General features: G+C 46.2%; 1 protein-coding gene and 1 pseudogene across 4 annotated transcripts in view; both read right to left on the bottom strand.

Annotated features, from left to right (window-relative positions):
- LOC148028522 (DNA glycosylase/AP lyase ROS1-like) overlaps nt 1-23,725 on the bottom strand; it is a 303,662-nt gene that overhangs the window by 222,166 nt on the left and 57,771 nt on the right. For 2 of the 4 annotated variants that reach the window (XM_087688800.1, XM_087688802.1), the window contains exons 11-14: nt 5,475-5,557; nt 4,500-5,222; nt 4,352-4,388; nt 4,195-4,258 (exon numbers count right to left, since the gene is read on the bottom strand). In XM_087688800.1, the coding sequence (XP_087544926.1) occupies nt 4,195-4,258; nt 4,352-4,388; nt 4,500-5,222; nt 5,475-5,557 (907 nt within the window). Of the gene's footprint in view, nt 1-4,194; nt 4,261-4,351; nt 4,389-4,498; nt 5,223-5,474; nt 5,558-23,725 lie in introns of all 4 variants that reach the window. The other 2 variants (XM_087688801.1, XR_015692494.1) reach the window with 2 other exon arrangements.
- On the bottom strand, nt 16,799-23,374 carry LOC148028523 (uncharacterized; annotated as a pseudogene).

The raw sequence follows: 23,725 nt of genomic DNA, 5'->3' as shown, positions 1-23,725 counted from the left end.
TGTGGACTGGTGTAACCTACAAACAAGGATGAGGCTGAATGGGGGCAGCCTGTCTATTTATAGATGTAGAAGGGTGCCCCAAAAATCAGGGTTTTTCAAAGGCCACTGAAACTCTCTCAGACCACTCCCCTTTTTAGGGTTTTTCATTAATTAAGTGTGTTTTGGGGCTGCTTAAGAATGCTAATCGGCTGAAAAGCGTGTTTTAGCTCAACACATGATCCAAATGATGAAAGCCACTCTATAAGAAGAAGCAATCGATCCGTTGGTACCAAGCTTGAGGAGCTTGATTTAGGCCATACAAGACCTTGCACAACCTATAAAACATGGTCCTCCTTTCCCTACATAAGAAAACCAAGAGACATAAATCTCCTTCTCCAAGACACCATTTAGAAAGGCCAACTTCACATCCATCCAATAAACCGGCCAATGATGATGAGCAGCTAAAGCCAAGATAGCTCAAATAGTGGACATTCAAGCTATTGGTACAAGTCTCAAAGCAATCCAAACCTACCGGCTGAGAGAATCCCTTGGCAACAAGCCAAAACAAGCCAAGCCTTATGCTTGTCCAAGGTCCTATCTGCAAGATACTTAGTCTTCCAGACCCACTTCACACCTGTAATTGTAAATCTAGCAGATGGTAACAAATCAAGCTTTAACCTCTTGGTGGGCAAAGTCATCAAAACCCTTTACTTCATCTCCATCGATTGGGAGGAGATTTGATGAGCATTCACAAGTCAACATATACTATAGATAAGCCCATAAGGCTTAGCATCATCATATACTTTATTCAAATGTGTTTCAAACTTGCAAAAATGGACTCTGTGGTAGCAGGTGTGACCTTCAAATCCTTGGACCCATCCCTAGGCTTCAAATGAGGGTACTTTTGCTAGCAATTTTCCTCACGATGAGTGCCCTTGCCACAATGGGGACACTTAGACTTCTTGGAATCCTTGGAATCATCCATCTTATCCTCCTATTTCTTAGCCTAGGGCTTCCCCTTCTTCCCTCCCCTCGGACCTGTTGTAAAAGCCTTCGCGGAGCCAGACACACTAATACCTCTATCTCTAAGCCCTAGAATACATTAAACTTCAGAGATGGCAACTGAGTCAATAAAATCATGGTCATCCTCAGAAGATATAGTCTACCCAAGAATTGCAAGCTCATCTTTTATGTCCTCCAATTTATTGATGTGGTTCTTCATGGAAGGAGAATTATTCATACTCAGCATTGGAACCTTCTTCTCAAGGGATATGCAATGGGCAAACATCTTCTGATGATACAAAGATGCTAGCTTCTTCCACACCTCCACTGCAGCCTTTAATCTATAAACAGGCACTAGGATAGAATCTTATAAGCTTATAAAAAGAAAAAATCTAGCTCAAGAGTCAAGTTGATCCCGTAAGGTATAGCACGATCCATTGTTGATCCCACTACGGGATTCTCCACGGGACGGGATACAAACTCCCAACGTTTGAAGGTGTCAAGAATAGACTCCACCTTACATGACCACAATGATTAGTTAGAACCATCCAACCAATCCTCCTTGGGCAAAGAAGGAACTATGGACATGCAAACAAACTTGGTCACCTCTCCTCTTCTCAGTCTTTGTGAAAACTAGTGCGATAATCTCTCTACCTTTCAGAGGAATGATGAGAGGCCTCATCCTTTGAATCATCAAACCCTCCAAGCTGATGATAAGACATCTTCAAGGACCTCTAAAAGACCCAGAAAACCTTTGTTTGCTGTAGGCAGCCCCTTAAACAATGAAATCAGCTATAGCTTCGCAAGAGAAATGATGTAGATGGTCTACCGAGAGGAGAAAAGCTATCATCTGCATAAAAAACGTTTCATTTACACAAAAATGCTAAAGGAAATACTCACCTAGCACCACAGAAGACTGTGCTTCAGCAAGACGCTGATTGGGACTGTCGCCTGATACCCCAGATGGCTGTGTCTCAGCAAATCGCTGATGTGGAGGGCAGCAGTCACAGTTTGGAAGGGTTGCTTCTGCTTCGAACAACTCTATGTTCTCTCTTTTGGCAATGATACCATGTAAGAGTGCACAATGGAAGAAGGACACAAACGCACAAAGAAAAGAAGAAAGAGATAGCAGGAAGAAGGGAAAAAACTGCACTGATTGACGATGAATGCTGAATACAACAGTGTGGACTGATCGGTCGCTGCATGTAGCCCAAGGCGTCAATGAGGGCACCAGATCAGGCTGAGAATGATGATGGCAACAGCAACACCTGAGACGAAGGAGAATGCCAAAATCGGAGGAGCAACCTACAGAAGATGTATCTACCAAGTGAGGAGGGTCAGCTATAAAAAGTTGAAAGTCCCTAGATCTGGCTGACCTGTCAAAATGGCCCCTAAATCTGGGCGACCTGCCAAAAATGGCATATGACTGTAATAAAGGCAGTCCGACGGGACAGAAAAATGGGAAAAATGATCAAGTGGCATCCTAGGTAGTCCACAGGTAGGCACGCACTGGCAAGGGGTGAATACCAAATTACAAACATAGGAAATGTGCTTAAAACAGAAGAAATGCACACTTACAAATGCCATTCCCATGTCTCTGCCAAACTCTAACAAGAGCTCACAACCAGGAGATGAAAGACTGGCAACCCTAAAATAGGCGGGCCAACACCAGTAGCATTCACCTCGGTGGTCTTGCAGCACTCTTAGAAGGTCCTCAATGAAGACTCGCAATGGAAACTGCTAGTCCAACATCAGAGCAGTCTATAGGTGCCCACTAGTCGAACACCTTTTGGGTCATTCATTGACTAACAGCTCTTGTCGATCCACACCATAGAGAAGGAATTGGAGGAGACTGCAATCTTTGGATAGTTCATAGGACATTCTCCACCCAGCACAGCTTCATGATTGGCTTCACTCCCCTTTGCACATTGGCACCTCCCAGATAGGTGAGGTGGTGCTGATGGGGCAAGGCATCTTCATGGTATGACACCCTTCCACAGAGGCACAAGAGCTAGTTGACAGCTCTCCGATCGTCTCTGCAAAGGGTGTCATTTATCTAGTCCCTTGGTACAATGGCTTCACAGTTGAGGCCTTTGCACTCCATAACGGATTCCCTTGATATCCAGTTACCCTTCTCGTCCCCCTGAACTGGTGGTCCAGTACCCCCCAACTGGTTGAGGACCCTGGGCGCCTCTTTGGCACAGTCCTTTCCCCATCATTTGCTGATGGAGTGATGGCCACAGGTGTACCTAAAGTACGGGAGGCAGCAATTGTCTCTAAAGTACACAAGGCTGTGGAAGGCACCAAGAAAATACCCAAGTTCTTAGAGATTGAGGCAGGCATGCACACTTTTGAACATCAAATTATTGTGAAAGGCAGCCTAGTCAAGGCCTATGATGCCATGGCTTCAGGAATCTCATTGTTCCCTGTCAGCTCACAAATGATAACCAATGCAGAATCAAAGACACAACGGTGTGCACACTCACAATGAACATGTACCCTGATTTAAAAGAGTAGTATTGCAATTAACACATACCTGAACAAAGTGAGTAGTATACAAGAGGGTGCATATAACCCTTCAACATTAGCCAAACCTAGAAAACCCTCAAACTACAACGATTTGGAATGACCACAAATGCACCTAGGTAGGAGCACTCTGTGGCAGGAGCTTTCGTTAGGAAGGTGCACTCCTAAGAAGAAGCAGCACCTCTTAGAATTTTCAATATTCAGGAACAGCATTAAATGCACCTAGCTGGAACACTCTTGCGCAGGAACTCTCAAGAGCCTAGCAAATATATCAAACTCATTCTCCTGAAACATTATTTGGATTTTGTGTAAGAGAAAGACATCTAAGTGCAGCTGCCTAGTATGTAAGAAGAACCACTGCCTCTTAAGGACCTTGATGGTTTCATATGTACAACTGTTCCAGTCCACATTTGGATTAAATATTTTCCTGGCCGCTATTTCTTTATTGCTCATTTATTGCTGAAGTAAAGATGCTAACATCACATTGCGAAATTTGTTACCAAAAGTAGAGGCCCAATAAATAAAGCCTTGCCCTCTCCTGGTGCACCATATAAACAAATCATGTGAACATTTGGATGATGCAGGAAGAAAACTTCTCTTTTTCACATACAAATTTGAAGAGTGGGCTATATGGGTTCCCCATGATAACAAGAATGAACATCACAAATGCTCAAACTTATCATTCACCTGGACTCCAGATTGCAAGAAGATAGGAACATGGATCATCTTTTTCTAGTGTTTCTGCTGCTACCTGTGAGAAGGTCATGTAAATGATGTCTTTCTAAATAACATATTGAGAGTTTCATCAATACAAATAATTGTTCAAAAAAATGAAAATGCCTACCTCCTGCAAGAGTGGATGCCAGTCAGGAAGCTCATAACTGCAAAATAGAATGAAAGTAACTAATCCAAATAGACAAACTCATCCTTTACTCTTTCAGCTGCATGTTGATGAACCAATTGACACAGTAGGACATATATTATGAGCTTACACATAATGAACTGTACGCAGGCGACCAATATTCTTCAATTTGGGAGCTGGGAGCCGGGCTCCTTCTGGGACCATTATTATGGCACTTGATGCTCCTGGTAAAATATCAGTCTCATAGGAAGGCGTTTCAATTGCAGTGTAAGAATCACTAAAAGGAGACGGTTTCACTGGTGATGGCACCGCCAGTTCATGGTTACTACACTCAGAAGAAGAATGTGACTGAATTCCTGCAGAAAACGAAAGTGAATCATTGAGCTCTGTACTTTTTGTTAGGAGACCCACTTGTTCATGAAAAGTTTCTGGGCCTCCACATAAGGGATTGTATTGATGGTGATGATTTAGGGAAGGGGATGTTTCTGAAAGCACAGACATATTTCCTGCTAGTAATTCTTCTGAATAATCGCATGCATTGTTATAAATGTATGGAAGGTTTGTTCCCATGTCTTCAAGGTCAATAATGTCCTCTATATCTGCACGTTCAGGTGAAGGAGGCTCTTCAACAAAAAATTGAGATGAAAAACTCTGACCATACATATCACCATCCACTTCTGCAACAAGTGGGGCTCTTGCAGAAGAGGAAAGCTGTGAGATCTCCCAATGGGGATATTCTATCATGTGTTTTTCTCCTTGACCGGCACTGCAAACAGGCAGTGGTTTGCAGGCTGTTTTTGCTACTGCACTCTCAGGCTTCTTCGCATCTGGCCAGGTTAGACGAGGCTTGGCGCTGCAAACAATAATGCAAGCATCAGATCATAGTATCTGCTTGCTTATTTGAAGAGTACGATTTCAGTTTTCTTACAAATAGGCAAATCAAGTAAATAAATACAGACAGCCTATGTGACAAGTGAAACACGTTCAATATTCAGGCAATTGTTCCCTAAATGAATTTTTGTTTCTGATGTCCACTGCTTAGTTGAAACATTAAACAATTTTTGACTTAGAAGTAGCTTGTTCTAAAGTTAAGGCGTGATAAAACCTTGCATATGCACTTGCAAAATGCTTGCAGTCTGTTCGCATAGGACAAGCATTGCAATTTGGCTTGCTCTTTGTGCAGAAAACCTGCATTTGAAATAATTTTCTTTCAACTATCACTTTCATTCTATTCAAATGTTCATAAATATGAATAAAGACTCCACTTTATCATCATTATCATTGCACAGCACATGACCAAACTTCAGAGATAACTGCCTTGAACTGGCCAGTGTATAACACAATCTATTCAAATCTGTAATCCAGAAACAAATTGCAGCATAGAGCACATGATGTCTCTTTAATTTCCAAAAACAATATTGTCAAAAACAATATCCTTCTCCGAAGCACCAGTATGCTCCCATAAATGAGTATTGACATACATACATGTATACCTACATACATACATACATACTTACTAAGTTAATATGTATGTATGTATGTAGATATGCATGCATGTATGTCATTAATAATACCCCAAAGAAAATCCTCCCAAGGTAAAATATGAAGTACAAGGAACACTACAGAGAGTAGTTAAGTACATCATAAATACAATGGTTGTGTGAACAACCAATCCAGTGGACTATGAGAAAAACTGCCCAATACAATGGTTGTATGAAAAAAGCTACCCAAGTCCACAAGAAGGCATCCCTCCTGCTCCTCCTCTCAGAGCCACCTTGCATCATCTCCCCCTCTCATAGAGTGTGTGGATGATCTCTGTCTAAATCCTTGAAAGAGTCTCTGCAGTGGATACATCCTAAAGGTCTATTGCATGACTGCAATTCATGGTCCAGCTGTACCAAGCTATAACATTACCAATCAACTTCCATTTGTGACTGTCCCAAGGTCCACTATGCCTACGAGTAATCTAGACTGTGGGCCCTACTCAGATGTTGTCCTATGATGAGGAAAGAAAGGCTCCCACAAACATCCTCATAGTCAAATGCTGGGCCTCTGCCTTTGACCCAAGCTACAGCCTCCCAAGTCACAACAATGGCCTCTGTTGTGCTGTAGAATACCAACCCGAGGGCTCCTATGTACCTCTTCAGCTCTAGGATAGTCTCATAGGCAATGCCTCTGTCTCCTCTGGCTCATTGCATCTTGTGCATGCCACCAGGTCCCTATCATATCCAAGCTGAGTGCCAACAACTAAGCTCCTATTGGCTAATAGACATGGAAAAGGGGACATCTTCCTAGCCCTGAAGCTATCATGTAGCCTCCACCAAAAATCTGATAAAAAATGATCTGAGATGCCCTGTCTGTGCCAATGGGAGGTGGCTACTGGCTGTGTTTTGGTTCTATTCATCTGAATCCTCATCTGACTCAAGGAACCAAAATACCACAATATTTTCTTCTTTCATGCTTGATTGTTTCCTAGCAGGAGAACTCTTCACTTTACTACTTGGCATACCTCTAGATCTAAAAGGGAGGTGAATTCACATGAGGTGCTTTGAAGATGGAGCATGGAATGAGGTGGAGCAGTCTACAACAGCACTTGCCACTAGCCCATTAAACGTCCAAACTAGAGTTACCTTCTTTGATAGATGGATTGAGGGCAAGGATTATTCCACACTTAGCAATGGCATGGCTATCATGGAACACCTCCCTGGCCTCGATAAGTATTCCGTGCCTCATATAGCCCAAATTGGCAAAGCTTGTGGGTGTCATTTAGTGGAATAGGACCTTTGTAGAGGCAGTGGTGGAGCGATGACCTCAGCACCCATCAATCAGAGTTATGGTCCCAACTTCAACATTGGGCTCCCTTCCTCGAGCCATTTAGATTCCACCAATGCATGGAGGGTGTATGATTCAGATGATATATTCCACCAATGCACAGAGGGTGTATGATTCAGACGATATATTACACTGGTTTCCCAAGACAGTGCTTCACTTGCAGGATGGTAGGCCACCTTGCAGCAAATTGCCCTAGGATGGAGCAGAGGAGACAGAATACTACGCCTTTCCTGGACTCCTTTCACGATGAAGGGGGAGGGCTCTTGCCTCACAGGAGTGAGAGGGAGCTGCAGAGGAGATGAGCCACTAAAAAAAGGAGGTAGAGACAAAGACAAGGGGGGAGTTCTTCATTTTCTCCCATAACAATTTTGTTTGTTTTTTCTTTTTCTTTTTTTTTTCCTTTTTTTTTGTTAAGAAAGAGAATGGTAGAAATATCATGTGTTAGGACCAACCTCGCCACCGTTGTTGGATCAGACGAGAAGAGAACAAGGTCGGGTTGAGAGGTATCTGTGAGAGGGGCTAGCAGAACGAGACCGCCTCATGAAGAGAATCATAAGGCCTATCATAAGCACGACGAGAAGGACAATGTGACGCCCAAAAGGGAGAGGATAGGTCAACTGTGATTGTCAAGATCCCCAAGGAAGGATGTACTTCTTCAGAGGATAGCCATCCATGTGGGATGAAGCAGCTAGCTCACACCCCCCAACCTTGTGAGGTAGTGATGGATGCACCTGGACCACTTGAGATGGATCTTGTAGTTGAGGCCTCCAGCGAGAAGTTTATTTCTCACGTACATGATACTCAGAAAGAGGGAGAGATTCCCATGGAGAGAGAGGTGGATCCAGTTTCTCATCAAAGAGAGGAAGGGAGTGAGGAGGAGTTTGTCAATTTGATGGCCCATTCACAGAGAAGGAGATCGTTGAGGCCTTGCTAGCACTACCATCAAGGAAGTGCCCAAGGGATGATGGATAGGACAAGGCTTTCTTCCTGAGCTATGGAAAGATGATCAGCACAAGACTTTCAGCAACATTTCATGAGACCATGGTATTTGGAGATATACCAGAAAGGATGTCAAAGGGATTGATTCACCTCATCCCAAAGGGCAACGGAGACAAACTAGAGATCATCCAGTGGAGACTAGTCACTTTGCTCGAAACAACGTATAAAATCCTAGCCAAAGTGATCAGCCTCTGACTCTCTCTCTTGCTGCTAGACCTCATTCACTCTACCCAAATTGGTTTTGTTCAAGAGCACAGCATCCTTGTATTTTCACCTTCTAGGAATCCATAGCTCTTGCACGATCCAAGGGACAAAATCTCCTTGTTTTTCTTCTCAATTTTGAGAAGGCCTATGATAGAGTTGATTGGGAGTTTCTAGAGGGCACCATGTTGAGAATGGGTTTTCCAGAGCAATGGATCAAAGGTGTTTCAGCTCTATATTCATCAACTCACAGCTAGATCCTCATTTGTGACACCAAAGGTGCCAAATTCAATATTCAAAGATTAGTAAGACAAGGATGCCCCCTTGCACTACTTTTTTTCTTATTTGTTGCAGATGCTATGAGCTCCTTTGTGAGAGATAGGAATACTAGCATTCGCAGCATCAGACTTCCCATTCTAGAGCTAAAGGAGTTGCTAAATGTAGAGTTTGCAAATGACACATCTGTTTACTTGGACAGGGATAAGGAGAATTTTAGAGATTTTGTAGTTGCAATGAAGGTCTTCTGCAGAGCTTCACAAGCTCTTATTAGTTGGCACAAATCCTATCGATTTTGGATATGTGATACTTGGTAGATAGATCCAAAACCACATGAGAATTTCACTTGGCTCCCCCGTGGCACTTCTATGAGATACCTAGGCTGCCATGTAGGCATTGATATTTCCTCAAAGCAGCAGCTAGCACCCTTGTTACTTGGCATAAGACAAAAGCTGCTATGTTGGAGCATAGAAAGACTACACCAATAGCAGCACTGCCCTCGTCAATTTCTATCACAAGCAGCACCTTCACCTCAGCCTACTCCTACAACGCCTCCGCAGCCCAACAATGCCATTGCCATACTATCCATCATCCAACAACACCGCTGCCCCCAGGCACCTTTGCCAAACTGCCGCTACCCAATGCACCTCCTGCACCCTGAGCACCACTACCGCCTGCAATCTGTACTAGGCACTAATTCACCTCTGCGCCACCTCAACTCTGCCCTGCTGCTCCTACTCTCCCCAATAAGCTACCCTGTTCAGTGTTGAAAGTAAAGGCGCCCATGCCTAGCTGCCCGTATATTAGTTACACTGACAGTACCCGCATACCCGCAAACCTGTACACTGCAAGTGGCAGGCACCCTCTTAAGAAGACTGCTAGGGTTTGCACTAAGGACACACAAAGTGTATGACCACGACAGAAACACAGACACAGACACAGACACAGAGGGCAAAACTCAAACCCTACACGCAAAACTCAAAACTCAAACACAAAAACTCAAACATAAACAGAAGAAGGGAGAGAATACAACTCTGAAGTGAATGAATGCTGTAAATGAATGTAAGAGTGTACAGTGTGCTCAAGGGCAGAGCAATGTTGGAGTGTGACATCCACCGCAGACGGATCCCAAGTCTATAACTACCAGTCGGAGTGTAGGAGTACTAACTAGTAAATGGCAGCAGGCTGGTCACCAAAACACAGCAGTTTGGAGGCTGGAAACTGGTAAACGCAACAGTGTACCACCGATCAGGGGCTGCAAAATATGCACAGTCTGTTGTAAACACTAGGCTGAAACAATGTCTGAGAGTGTCAGGGCCTGCAATGCTAAAAATGCAGGCTGGCTGACCCTGGAGATGATGGACAGCAGGCTGAACAGTAGTGGGGCACAGTTTGGAGCGGTCGCCAGCAGCTGAGAGCTGTCGCCTACAGCAATGGACAGGCTGAAGATGATGTGGCTGCAGTCGATGATGGCTGGACACCAGATGGAGGTGGGCTACAGACTGGAAACTGGGCGCCAACAGCAACACAGGGTGTGTGGACTAGTGTAACCTGCAAACAAGGATGATGGCTGAATGGGGACAGCCTGTCTATTTATAGATGTGGAAGGGCGCCCCAAAAATTAAGGTTTTTACTAAACTTTCTCGAACCGCTCCCCGTTTTAGGGTTTTACTCTAAAAGAGCATTTTTAGTGTGTTTTGGGGCTGTTTAAGAGGCTAATCAGCAAGTAATGCATATTTTTGCTCAACGCACCCTCTTAGGCCCAAAACTGAGCCGAAAGGTTAGGCCATCCATTGTGATGTATACTTACCCCAAGGTGTCCCATCCCAAAGCAACCAAGGTATCAGACAAAGGGTGCACGTCGGCTGCCCAGTGGCCTACCAAGACTATAGAGGCGATGGTTATCTTACCAAGGGAATCCAAGTAGTCACCCCAGAGAGGACAGGGCATTGGACAAAGGGTGCACGTCGGCTGCCCAGTGGCCTACCAAGTCCTACAAAGGCGGATGGAACCACATTGAGCTTTGTGTGTTTTTTTTTTTTTGAATAAGTGTGGTAAATTTTATGGAATGCAGCCGATTGAGGAATAGTGACCCAGAAGACAGGAGTGGGAGGGTACACCCAACACATCACAAAACAGTACAAGCTAACCCATCCACTCAGGGTGTCAATGGCAAGAAAAAGTAGATAATGAGATATCCATGTGATGAAAAATGATGGTGGTCTGGTAACAACAGCTGCCGGTGGAAACAGCTTAGAATCCGCTCAAGTGGTGCTCTGCACAATGAGATGCAAAGTATGCTACATGCTGAAGAATGCTCATGCAGCACGTGCCACTTGGACAGTTTCCCTCATGGGAAAATTGTTCACTTGCCCAAGTGCCCTAGTACAAAGATAATGAAATCATACAATGCAAAGGGTAAGGTACAACAAGGGGGAGAAGCCGATGTGGAAGACAAAGTGTTGAAGCCTGTAGAAGACCAAGAAGGCTAGGAACTCCCTCTCAACCTGGATGTACATACCGAAGTAGAAAGAGGAGCCTGATATCGGTCTTCGTCTGGTGCCGAGAACCATAAGGAATGAAGACAGAAGGAAGCATCCCAGCTGAAAGAGCTAGGTAGAAGTCACCGCCATGATAGCATCAAGAGAGATACTGCACGATCCGCCTCGGGAGGAGAAGCCTCCATGCTAATAGAAAAGCAAAACTCCAAGGATTATGAAACCATGAAGAAACGGCACGCATCCCAAGTCTCCAGCCCAGGTAGAACTGACCAAACCTAAATGTTAGCCCTACACTAAAAATAAAACCTGCAAAGGAGATCAAAGTCTTCAATCACAGAGGTCAATAGTGAGATGCTCCAAAAACAAAACAAAACTAAAATGAAAAGCTAACTGAAGGAACAAATGCAAGGATGCAAATGTGTATATTTGTGCGAGTAAATACAGCGGAAGACTTAAAATGTAAAGACAAAAATCCTATGGGTCCGACTCTAAGAGTGCCAAAAATAAATGTTAAAACCTAGGGTATCCGAAAGGACCTAGAGACATGCTAGTCTAAGAAGGTGGCTACCATCATGTACATCCAGTAGCAGGGCTCTACCAAGGGAATACCTGACGAGGTGGGGAGGAAGGTGAGATAGATGCATGAAGTGCAACAGGATCGGAACCTGCAGACCAATCAACCAGTCTGTCAGGGGTAGTGAAAGAGATGGACTGCTGAGGCTGTACTTGAGTCACATGTCCAGCAGCAACAATGGGTGCTAAAGGAGCAGATGAAGCAGGAGCCAAAGGCGTAGCCCCTCTGGACTGTGGAGTCACAACAGTCTGCTGAGGCTTTTTAGGTGGAAGACCTTGGGCCTTGGAGCGACACTCCTCGTCCACATGGCCTGCTCTCTGGCAGTGTGTGCAAAACCGGTTTTTCTTAGGGAGTTGCTGCCAGATAGGTCTTGATTCTTTGGTTCCATCTAAGGAAGAGGAGTCACCGTTTGATTGACTTGCCTTCGCATCTAGTGAGTTCTTGCCATTGGTGGTTTTCCCTCCCGAAGAACAGACAACTAACCCCCTCTACTCTGAATAAGGCTGTGATGAGGATTTCTTGTGGACTTGATCATGCAGCCTTGCGTAATGCAAGAACTAACACTCAAACTCGTAGAAGGTTGGCAATCGAGGTTGAGAGATGATGTGTTGAATGAAATCGAAGTATTTTGCGGGCAACTTATTGAAGAAAAATGTAACCTGATCCTGATCATCATCTGACTTGGGAGAGCCAATAGTGGCGAACTCGGCAAGTAACCGCCTATGGTCAGCCAGCTTGACTTTCAGATCATCCCCTTCCTTAAGAGAGGACTCTTGAAGCTCAAAGTCGAGATTGATGCGCCGAGTACGATCACGAGCCGCATAGCGGTCAAGAAGGTGACTCCAACACTCTGACGCGAGCGGGAAGTGCTGTAACGAAGAGTGAAACTCAGAAAGCAATCCTTGCATCAGCTCAACATTGGCTGTAGCATTGTGGACTCTCCATTGACGGATGTAGTCAGGGTGAGCTAGTCAAGGATCCGGCATAGGCTCTAGACCAATAACGAGGTCCCAAAGACCCTGAGACTCGAGCACTTGTTGCAAGAAATTCGACCGAGTAGTGAAATTTGACCCGTTAAAATGTGTCTTATCTGTGAAGGCATTCTTGGCCGTTGCAACAGGAGTGGTAGTGCTCGGAGATGGATAGTGTGAAAAAGTGTAGTGGGGATAGGATGGGGGAGTGGAATACACTTGGGAATGGGCCCCAGAGTGCCCACTAGGCATGTGGTTAGTGTGCAAGGTGGATCCATAGGTAGGGATGGGCTGACTAGGCATGGGCATGGTAGCCACATGAGGAACCCAAGGAGGTGGAATGGGAACACAGGTAGCAGAAGATGGGAATCCCTGCATAAGTGTAACCCAAGGAGAGTGTGAAGACGCACCATAAGCTGAGGATGGAAACCCCTGCGTATGGTGGTCATGGGAGATGTGAAGCTGGGGATAGTGAGGGGGATGCCCATCACAGTCGACCAACGAGTTATGGGTGTGCTCATTTGCTGAAAGGTGAGAGGCACTGTGTTAAAGGGTGGCATTCCCCCTGACGAAGTACCATGGTGCAAAGAGGTAGAGAATGGGGTGGAGAAGAAAAAGGTGCTAGGAGCGGAGATGGAAGATCCAACCCCTAGGGTGTGTGATACAGATGTGGAGTGTAATCCAAGATTTTGGAAATATGATGAGAGATGATCAAGGTGTGATGTAGAAGAGGGTGGAATGGGAGGTAAGTGAGAAGTGTGTGTGATATACTCAAATGAAACAGAAGTTGTAGATGGTACCTGAATTTCATCTACTTTGTGAGCCCCTCTATTGAAGTTCACATATGCAAAGCCATCCGGATCCTATACCTTAAAAGAAGAAACATGCAAGGGTTTTGATTCATGCAACACAAAAGAATTGTACAAACCTGACATTGGACCTGGCGGAGATGATGAAGATGGATCGCCAAACGTTCCGAATGCCGTATGTCCTCCATGATCGGAGAGGTGGCCAGCCTCACCAACCGGTCCGGATGTGGTAGCAAAACTGGTAGGAGGGGTGTAAACATCACCATACTTGTTGCGATAGTACTCCTCAAAGTCCTCCTCTGTCATGTTAGTGAAAACTAGTGAAGGTGGAGTGTCGTCGTCCTCACCAAGTCCATAATGCCGTCTCAGGGCCTCCAATGATGGAGAAGCCTGATAAGACATCATAGGAACTGGAAAAGAAGATATCTGGGACATTGCGATTCGGTTACGAGTCGTATTGTGTGCTTCGCATAAAGACTAGCTCTCAACAATATCTGCAAGATACTCTTTATAAGAGCACCGGCTCTGATACCATGTGAGGAAGGCTGCTAGGGTTTGCATTGAGGACACACAGAGTGTACGACCACGACAGAAACACAAAGACACAGACACAGACACAGAGAGCAAAACTCAAACCCTAAACACAAAACTCAAAACTCAAACCCTAAATGCAAAACTCAAAACTCAAACACAAACAAAAGGGAGAGAGAAAACACAACTCTGAAATGAATGAATGTTGTAAATGATTGTAAGAGTGTACAGTGTGCTCAAGGGCAGAGCAATGTCGGAGTGTGACGTCCACCGAAGACGGATCCCAAGTCTATGACCACCAGTCGAAGTGTAGGAGTGCTGAATAGTGAATAGCAACAGGCTGGTCACCAAAACGTAGCAGTCTGGAGGCTAGAAACTAGTAAACGCAACAGTGTACCACCGATCGGGAGTTGGAAACTGTGCACAGTCTGCTGTAAACAGCAGGCTGAAACAGTGTCTGAGAGTGTCACGGCCTGCAATGCTAAAAACGTAGGCTGGCTAACCCTGGAGATGATGGACAGCAGGCTGAACATGGGGGACAGTTTGGAGCAGTCGCCAGCAACTAAGAGTTGTCGCCTACAGCAATGGACAGGCTGAAGATGATGTGGCTGCAATCGATGATGGCTGGACAGCAGATGGAGGCGGGCTGCAGGCTGGAAACTGGGCGCCAACAGCAGCAGAGGGTGTGTGGGCTGGTGTAACTTGCAAACAAGGATGATGGCTGAATGGGGACAGCCTGTCTATTTATAGATGTGGAAGGGCGCCCCAAAAATAAGGGTTTCCACTAAACTTTCTCGAACCGCTCCCCGTTTTAGAGTTTCCACTGAACTCTCTCAAACCGCTCCCCGTTTAAGGGTTTTACTCTAAAGGAGCATTTTTAGTGTGTTTTGGGGCTGTTTAAGAGGCTAATCAGCAAGTAATGCATATTTTAGCTCAACACACCCATCACTATCACTTCATTCATTATTCTTTCAATGGCATTTAAATAAACGGAAGGCTGATCACACATTGTGATTGTTGGAGTTCCCACATCTTGAGTCTCTCTCTCTCTGCCTCTTGCTTTTTCCACCATAGCTCTTGCTTCTGCTCCATGCTTCCACTTCTAGGCTCACTCCCTTGAACCGGTATCAAAGCCCTCTTCCCGTGAGGTCAAGCTTGGTCCGGCATTACCTCAGCTTACATTTGAAGGTTTCTTTATTGCCAACCATGGCTTCTCATTTGAAGGTATGCTTTTGATACTCCATGTCTTTTAGGCTACTTCCAGTTGCATTGGACCTCTTCCAGGCCTTCCTTGGCAACCCTTGGAGCTTGCCTCGCCCCCCATTTTCCTCAGCACACCCTGCAACACCCCAAGACACGCTACAAGATTTGTGTCTGTTCCTAGCCTAATCTCCACAAATCAAGTCAACTACTCCTCCAGCCTCTAAAAGGCTCCTGGCACTCTTGGCAACCCTTGTGATCATTGGCAATACACTGCAGCACTCGTATTTGGCATTGGGTATCGATCTTGAGCTCTACATTCACAATCGTTAGAGGTATTTTATTTCATGCTCAATTGCTAGATAGGTTTGGGTTTACATTTCTAAGTACAGACTTTAGGTATAAGTCAATGTAAATCAGTCATTCATGGGTTTTGGACAAGATGCCATCCACAACCATTTACCAATTGGAGACAACACACCTCTTACGAAGAATGGTCGTGTGGGTCATGTTCAAGGACTGTTATTGTGCAAGTTAGTTTCATGGTTTATGTTTCCACTAATGTAATCCTTAGAGGTATCCATGGTCATGTGGATCGTGTTAAAAAACTCTCATTGTGGCAAGTTAGTTGCGCGGTTTCTACTAGTGTGATCCTCAAAGAGATGGCTACCGTGTGAATGGATATCATGTACATCAGCCTTGTTATGCCTACTTTGTGATTCTTGTGTTGTTTTCTACCTATCTGAATCACCTTCGTTGGCCAAAAGGCCCTTTGTAAATAGTTCTATTCATTAGGAACTGAATATTATGCATAATATTTTGAATGTTCAGTTTGGAGACATGCATAGTGAGAGAGGGAGTGAATGCAAAGTTCAAAGTAGAGTGAGAAAGAGAGTGAGGGCACGACACTCAATGTGTGGGTACAATGACAAAGTGTACTACTTTAGGTTTTTGATAATATATATAAAGTACATGTGTAAGGGTGTGTGCACACCCAAACACCGTAAAAGGCATGGCGAGCCTTTATTCCGAACAACCTCCTACCTAAAGGCAACATGCCCAAAGGTAGAGGAAAGAATCAGCTAAGTCTATGTATGTACAAAGCTGAAATACACATATACTATCCAACCCCCATCATCTAGCGGCAATGAGCAAACCGCTCTGTTGGAAGACCCTTCGTGAGAAGGTCTATAAGGTTATCATCTATATGTACCTTGACCAACTCAATGCTCTTGATGTCAAGTACATTCCTAATAAAATGATACTTCACCTGTATGTGCTTTGTCTTTGCAAGAAAGACAAGATTCCGTGATAGCATGATAGTACTCTGACTATCACAGTGAAGGATAGGAATCTCTATAATGCCAAGCTCTCTCACCAAATGTCAAAGCCATAAAGCCTCCTTGCATGCCTCAACGATAGGCAGCCACATATTCTGCCTCTGTAGTAGACAATGCAACGCACTTTTGTACCCTGGATATCCAAGAGACTGCTCCCCCTGTGAATGTGAACACATACCCTGAAGTAGACTTTCTCTAGTCAGGATGACCAGCATAGTCTGCATCCGTGAAGCCAACAACAAATGACTTCTGTTTCCCAAAGCACATACACAAATCCTTTATGCCCTTAGGATATCTCATGATACCCTTCACTGCTTCCCAATGCTTTTTGCTAGGATATGCGATGTACCTGCTAACCACTCCCACTGCAAACGCAATGTCAAGACATGTAGCAACGATAGTATAAATCAAGCTACTAATGACTAAAGCATAAGGAATCTTTGCCATCTTAGCCTTTCCATCATCAGATGGAGGGCTGTCACCTGCATTAAGTTTCACATATGGAGGCAACAGTACACCAATGGCTTTCCCCCCCTCTCCATATTAAAACGCTGCAAAACCTTAGTAACATACTCCTACTATGAGAGATAGAGAAGACCCTCGATCTATCCCTGAGTATATGCATGCCAAGAATATAATTGGCCTCACCAAGATCCTTCATATCAAAGCTACCGTGTAAGCTTTGCTTCAAGGAGTCCAATGCACGAACATCCCTGTCTGCAATCAACATGTCATCCGCATATAAAACCAAGAGAATAAGGCTACCATGTGCTGCCTTCTTGATGTATAAGCAGTGATCAACTTGAGATCTATGGAATCCCTGAGATTGTATAAATGTATCAAATTTATGATACCATTCTCGTGGTATCTATTTCAGCCCAAATTTATGATACCATTCTCGTGGTATCTGTTTCAGCCCATACAAACTCTTGTTGAGTTTACATATCATGTGCTCTTTTCCCTTTGCAACGAAACCCTCAATCTACTGCATATAGATCTCCTCATGTAGATCACCATGTAAAAAGGTTATCTTGACATCCATCTATATGAGTTCCATATCTTCAAATGCAAGCAAGCCCAAAATGGTTTGCAAAGTAGTCATTTTGACTACAAGAGAAAAGATTTCATCAAAATCGATTCCATGTTCTTGCTTGTATCCTTTAGCAACCAGTCGTGCCTTGTACTTTGGCAAAGAACTAGAAGTTGTTGGGGATAAAGGTGGATAAAGGCCTGTTTTCACCTTCGTATATAGTACATGCACATTATTCAATTGTACATGTGAATGCACCCGTATATGTCCTAAGTATAAATACATTTTATTCTTTGTGTATCAACACATTGTTGGTACACTCAAATCCAATCATACTTGAACTCTCTCTCTCTCTTCGTCACTCTCACTCCTCGAACTGCTGCTCATTCCCAGCTGAGCTTCAACAACTGGTATCAGAGCATACAGTGCGCGTTTCCTGAGACCACGGGCTCTAGCTATTAGTTTGAAAGACTGACAGGCGACAACCATCAGCTCGCGAACACCTCAAGGCAGAAGAAGGTCAATCGGCAGGACTCGGGGCACTCGGCAAGTAACAAGTCGGCACTGCTGAGTGGTTGACCGTCGAACAACAGGCAACTGAGCATGCAGCAGCAGGCAACAAGGTAGTAGTTGGGCGATGGGCAATCAGGCGCAAGGCAGTCGTGCGATGGGCAATCAGGTGCAGGTGATGTGACACCTAACAATCAGACACAGGCAACGAGCAGTCGGGCAATCGGACGCAGGTGACGTGACGCCTGACATGTCACGCGCCCCGCTTGACAAGTCAACGGACCTCCCTTCCCCCCCTCTCCTCCCCCCATCATTTTTCCTCAAAATCAAAAATTTTTATTTTTCTTTCAAATCTCTTTTAACTCCTTTCTTATGATTGGGGTTCACGCAAGGAAGCATGGATCATAGATCTGTGCGAATCTGGCCCAAAAATTTGGGGCTTTTCTTGGATTTAATCTCATCCATGCTTGACAGCGACATTCAGGTCAGAAATTGCAAACATTGCGTGTGGTGACCTCAATCAAATTGGGGATTTTGCCAAATTTGTTGGAATTTCGCTTTTTTGAGTAAAATTTCCTGACATTGAACCTTGGAAAATTGGGGCTTTTCATGTATTAGTAAAATTTTGCCCAACTGGGTCAGATTGGCTGATATTTATGCACTATTGGACCTGAAATTTTGGGGCTTTGTGCAGAATTTGGTAAATTTTTGCAGTTTTTTGCCCATGTGATGCCTGGTTTATGAATAAACAGCAAAGATTTATTACTGTTTGAGGAAGAACAGCAGTGTGTTTGCTGGTTCACAACTTGTGCTTTTGCAGTCCAGGGCATTCACTCTTGTGTTCGTGATAAAATGGCTGCAACTTCTTCCAATTCAGACATCAAGAGTTTGATAGAAATAAAATGGTTTGATGGTCATGGCTTTGACCTTTGGAAAGACCATATACAGGGCATACTGTTTCTAAAGGATTGTGAGGATGCTTTACCCAGCCTCCTCAGTCTAAAGGCAAGCAAACTGCCTCTTCTTCAAATCCAGACACACATGGATAGACAGAAGCTCACCGCAACAAAAGAAAAGCAAAGGAGACTTTCATGCCTGCACTACCTACTGACCATTCTTCTTCCCAGGACCACTTCCCACTTATTTGCGTTGTCGAGACAAATCCTTGAATGCACCTATTGCTCCAGTTCCTACTATTGCCAAGGACCTGCCACCCCCAAAAGAGCAACAGTAACAATAGCAATTGACTCAACCATCATTGCACGCCCACAACCCTCCAGCTCAACTAGGCTTTGATGATGCTCGTAGAGTCATCACTCCATGGGATTGCAAGTATCCAGGTTCTACCTCCCACTCTACAAATGCACCTCCCTCTCACAAGCTGAACATCAAAGACCCAATCCCTTTGTGGTGCTAGGAGACTTATTTGAAGATGGTGTACTTAAGACGTTGGCAGCGAAGGCCCATGCCCACATGACAAAATCTCACCAAACCTCTTAATCCTTTGTGTCTATCTAGTCTCGAGATGCCTTTTGCACTCTCGACTTTTCTGTTGCTGAGTCCATTGTATCTGGTTTATATATGATGGATTAGAGCCACCCTGCACTTATCTTGTTATCCTATACTTTTTTCCATAATTTAATATAATTATCCATTACAAAAGAGAGAGAGAGAGAGAGAGAGAGAGAGAGAGAGAGTTTTTTTTTGATAGAGAGAGAGAGAGAGAGAGAGATGCTCATTTCATTTAGGAGCTTTTAGCGAGAGAGAGAGAGAGAGAGAGAGAGAAAGAAACAAGAAAGTTATATTAACGTCTACAACAGGCCAAGTTGGCCTATGAGACCAAAATGTTGCATACAAAATGTCTGGGAGATTTCAAAAGTCCCGGTGAAGCTAACGTTTATGCTATGTTGAACTAAATTGAGTAGGTACAAAATGATATCTAGACTAGATACAATCTAGAGGTACTCCCCGTGCAGTGTGGAACTGCTCCTGGGGTGTTCATCGTAGGATGTCCCACATGGGTCAGTCTAACATGGAGAGACTAAAGCGGCGGGGCAAGGCCCTCCGATGGCGGCGTAGTATCCCTTGTATCTTCGACATGTGTCTTCTGCGGGGGCGGGGACGGGGGCCGGAGGGCGTGGGCGCCAGGCTTTACCTCTCGCTGTGGCTATTTCTAAGGTGGTCCCCGGGGGTCGGGAGGCCGGTTGGGCTGGTGGGGGCTCGGTGGTGGGGAGGGTAGCTGGTATTTGGTAGAATTCGTTGAGTGTGCGTTGGTTGGCAGCTCCTTGTCTTTGCTCCGTGGTTCGTAGGAGGTGGTCTCTGTGGCGCCGTATTTCCAGTAGAAAGAGCCCCAAGCATCCTGGTCTTTGAATTCCATCACCTTGGAGAGTGGTCCGAATCCTTCGCTGAATAGGCAATGGAAGCGTCCCCGGGTTTCGTAGTACACTGGGCATCTACAGATACAGTGTTCCTCTGTCTCTGGCTTGAGATGGCAGAGCTGATAGATTCGGTCTTCTGGGGGGAGGGGGTTGGCCCCGTATCTGCCCGTTTCAACCCGTACTTGGTGTGAGGACGTGCGGATCTATCCGATGGCACTTCTAACCCCGTGAGACAGGTGTGTGTCCATGTAGCTTGGGCGGGTGATGAAGCCATCCGGGGAGATGTGCAGGAAGTGTTCTCGGTAGAAAGCCTTCTTGGTTCCTACTTCCGACGTGGGGGTCACCCATGTCCTGGCCATGTCTATCTGGATGATATCCATTCTGGTGATGCGATTTACCTCCTCTCGGCTGAGCTCCAGGTGTGGGCAGTCTAGGCTGTATTGTAGTGGGGGGAGGTGGTCCATGTGCAGACCATGGAGCCATAGCCAGGTCTCTGTTCGGGCATACCAGCACTCAGTGTCCCCTTGTGTTGCTAGCTGTTTGGATGACTTCAGGGCGAGTTTGGGGTACCGGTGCCAGGGCAGGTCCCATATTCGGCGCAAGAAGGTCACGGTCTGGAAGAGGGCCTCAGCAACGAGGGGCGGTGCCCCCAGCTTTGCGCCGATGATCTCGTGTGGTACAGAGGGCTTGCTTCAGAACATCCGTGAGATCATAAGTATTAAGGGTCTCTCCATCTGCTCCCATCCCTCATAGGTGGCCTCCTCCTTAGGCCGTGGCTGATCTTATGGGGCCCTCCGCGTGTGGTAGAGACTGGACCCCCATATGGGAGCCCCGTACAGGAGGGCTGGTGTGACCAAGGTGTCAAAAAGCCAGAGCTTTGTCCGGGGTTCCTGGAACTGTATGCGGGCACATTGGTTCTCCATTGACCCGAGGGCTGCATAACCTCGGGTTAGTCTATGTATCTTTGGACCACGTCCACGGTCTCTCCGCCGTATGTGAAGGGGGGTACCGACCGTCGGAGCCATTGGGTTGACGTGTTGAACACCATGACCTTGGTTTTCCCCAGGTTCACAGTTGGGTCTTTGTCTTGGCAGAAGGCCTGTAGTGCGTCTAGTTGGCGTTGTAGCCCTTCAGGTGTGCTGGAGATGAGGACTATGTCGTCCGCATATAATAAGATGGGTATCAGTGTCCCTCCCACACTCGATCCCTCCTCGCCCAATCTATCTATGTACTCTGAGCTCTCATCAATGTAGAGGCCAAATAGGGTGGGTGAGAGTGGGCATCCCTGCTTGACTCTGATGGTGCTGGTTATCTCCTTTGACAGCCCTCCTGGTGCCCGAACTCGGCCCGTTACCGATTCGTATAGTGCCAGTATCCCCCATCGCATTTCGGTTGGTAGCTCCAGTTCCTGTAGTCTCTGCATGAGCCTCGCTCGTGGGACTATGTCAAAGGCCTTGCGGAAGTCCACGAAGCAGCAGTACACCCGTCTTCCATGTGCTCTGCCCTCCTCTATGATGGCTCTCAGTGTGAGGATATGGTCAAGGGTGCAGAACCCCCTCCTAAACCCTGCTTGTCCCGCCGCCGAATGTTGGTGTTGCTCTGCCCACTTGCTCAGCTCGTGGTCCAGTATGGATCCATAGAGCTTGGCTAGTACATGGCCAACCATGACTGTTCAGTAGTTCGTGGGAACCATGGGGTCTCCGGCCTTCAGGATAGGTATTATGGTGTTGGCTGACCAGCTGGCAGGGAAGCCTTCGCATAGGGCTCTGTAGACATGTGTGCTAGGAGAGGTGCCAGTATGTCTCTAGCATGGGTCAAATGCTCTGCTACCAAGCCTTCGTGGTCTTGGGCACGGCCATTTTGGAGTCTATCAATGGCGTCCCGAACCCGCCCCATGCTAAAGAATGTGGATGATCCGGGTCTGCTCCCTGGGGGCCGGGGTAGCTGGGGCTGCTTAGGTACTTGGTATAGTGAGGTTGCATATGCGTGCCAAGTGTCCGAGGAGGTGATGGGCGTCTGGGCTCGGGGTTCCTGAAACGCCTTCCATGCCTCTTTGCTATCCTGTCCTAAGAATAGCTGGTAGAATTCGTGTTCCACTTTGGAGAGGTAGGCTCGTTTCTTCCGTCGCACTAGACGACGGAAGATCAAGCGTGCCTGTTTATGCGTGTGTACTCCCTATGCTTCGTCCTGTTGAAGACGGAGCCGGGTTTCCCTGCACTCTACGTCGTACCAGCTATTCTGTGGGACATTCTTGTTCGAAGGGGTGGAGTGGGGGAATGTGTGCGGGAAGTATTCGGTAGCCGAGGTGTGTAGTGTGCCCGCCAACTGTGCTGTGACCTCCTCCAGGGGTGCGTGGGGGTCCATTGCTTGAAGGCTCCAATAGAGATGGTCGGAGTATGCGCTCGCAGTTAGCCTGGTAAAGTGATACCTGGGGAATCTTTGGGGGGGGGGGGGGGAGGGGGGGTTGCTTGTTGGGGGGGTTAGGTCATACCTGCAGGTTATGTCAAATTGCAGGTAGACATGGTCGGCAGCCACTGCGAGTGGGCGAGGGGATATTTTAAAGGACTAGATGTCGGGGATAAGTGATAAAGGGCCAAGGATATAGTCCACTGTGCTTCCTCCCAGTTTCTGTGTGGGTGCTCCATGTGCCCCCCGTCCGATGCAATTGGCTGCGTGCTTGTGTGGGAAGCATGTGAGGGCATCCGACTCGGGCAATCTGTCGAGACCGTTGAGGATGGCCAGTCTGTGTGCCCCCCCTAACGCCAGTAGGTGTTCACCATATTCGGTGCATTCAGCTGTGTTCTGTGATGCCCGCTTGAGTCCTATCTCCTCCGGTGCAATCTCTTTGTACATGTGGTCTTCGCTCTCGAAGAAGGGGGTCTACCTCTGTGTTGTGCGTGCGTTGAAGTCTCCGGCCAACATGACATCCCCCAAGCTGGAGTAGTGCATGATATCTTCGTACAATGGTAGGTATGGTGACTCGCCCTTCGATGGTGCGTATGGGGAGTGTGCTGGTGGGAAATAGCACACCGCCATGTATATGTCTCGGGGGCGATCTGTGTGTATCCGGATCCACATGAACCGGGCTTCCTCATCTTTCCGCATGACTTGCACCATGGCTGTAACTCCTCCCTATACAACACAACCACCCCTCCGGACCCTCGGGTCCCTCCTTTTGTTCGGGCTCTAGGGCGGCATGCCGTC

This window comes from Lygodium microphyllum, chromosome 11 (assembly GCF_053477565.2).
Source record: "Lygodium microphyllum isolate KBCC chromosome 11, Lygodium_microphyllum_v1.1.10, whole genome shotgun sequence".
In the NCBI taxonomy this organism is placed as follows: Eukaryota; Viridiplantae; Streptophyta; class Polypodiopsida; order Schizaeales; family Lygodiaceae; genus Lygodium; species Lygodium microphyllum.
This window is presented reverse-complemented; position numbering and strand designations above follow the sequence as displayed.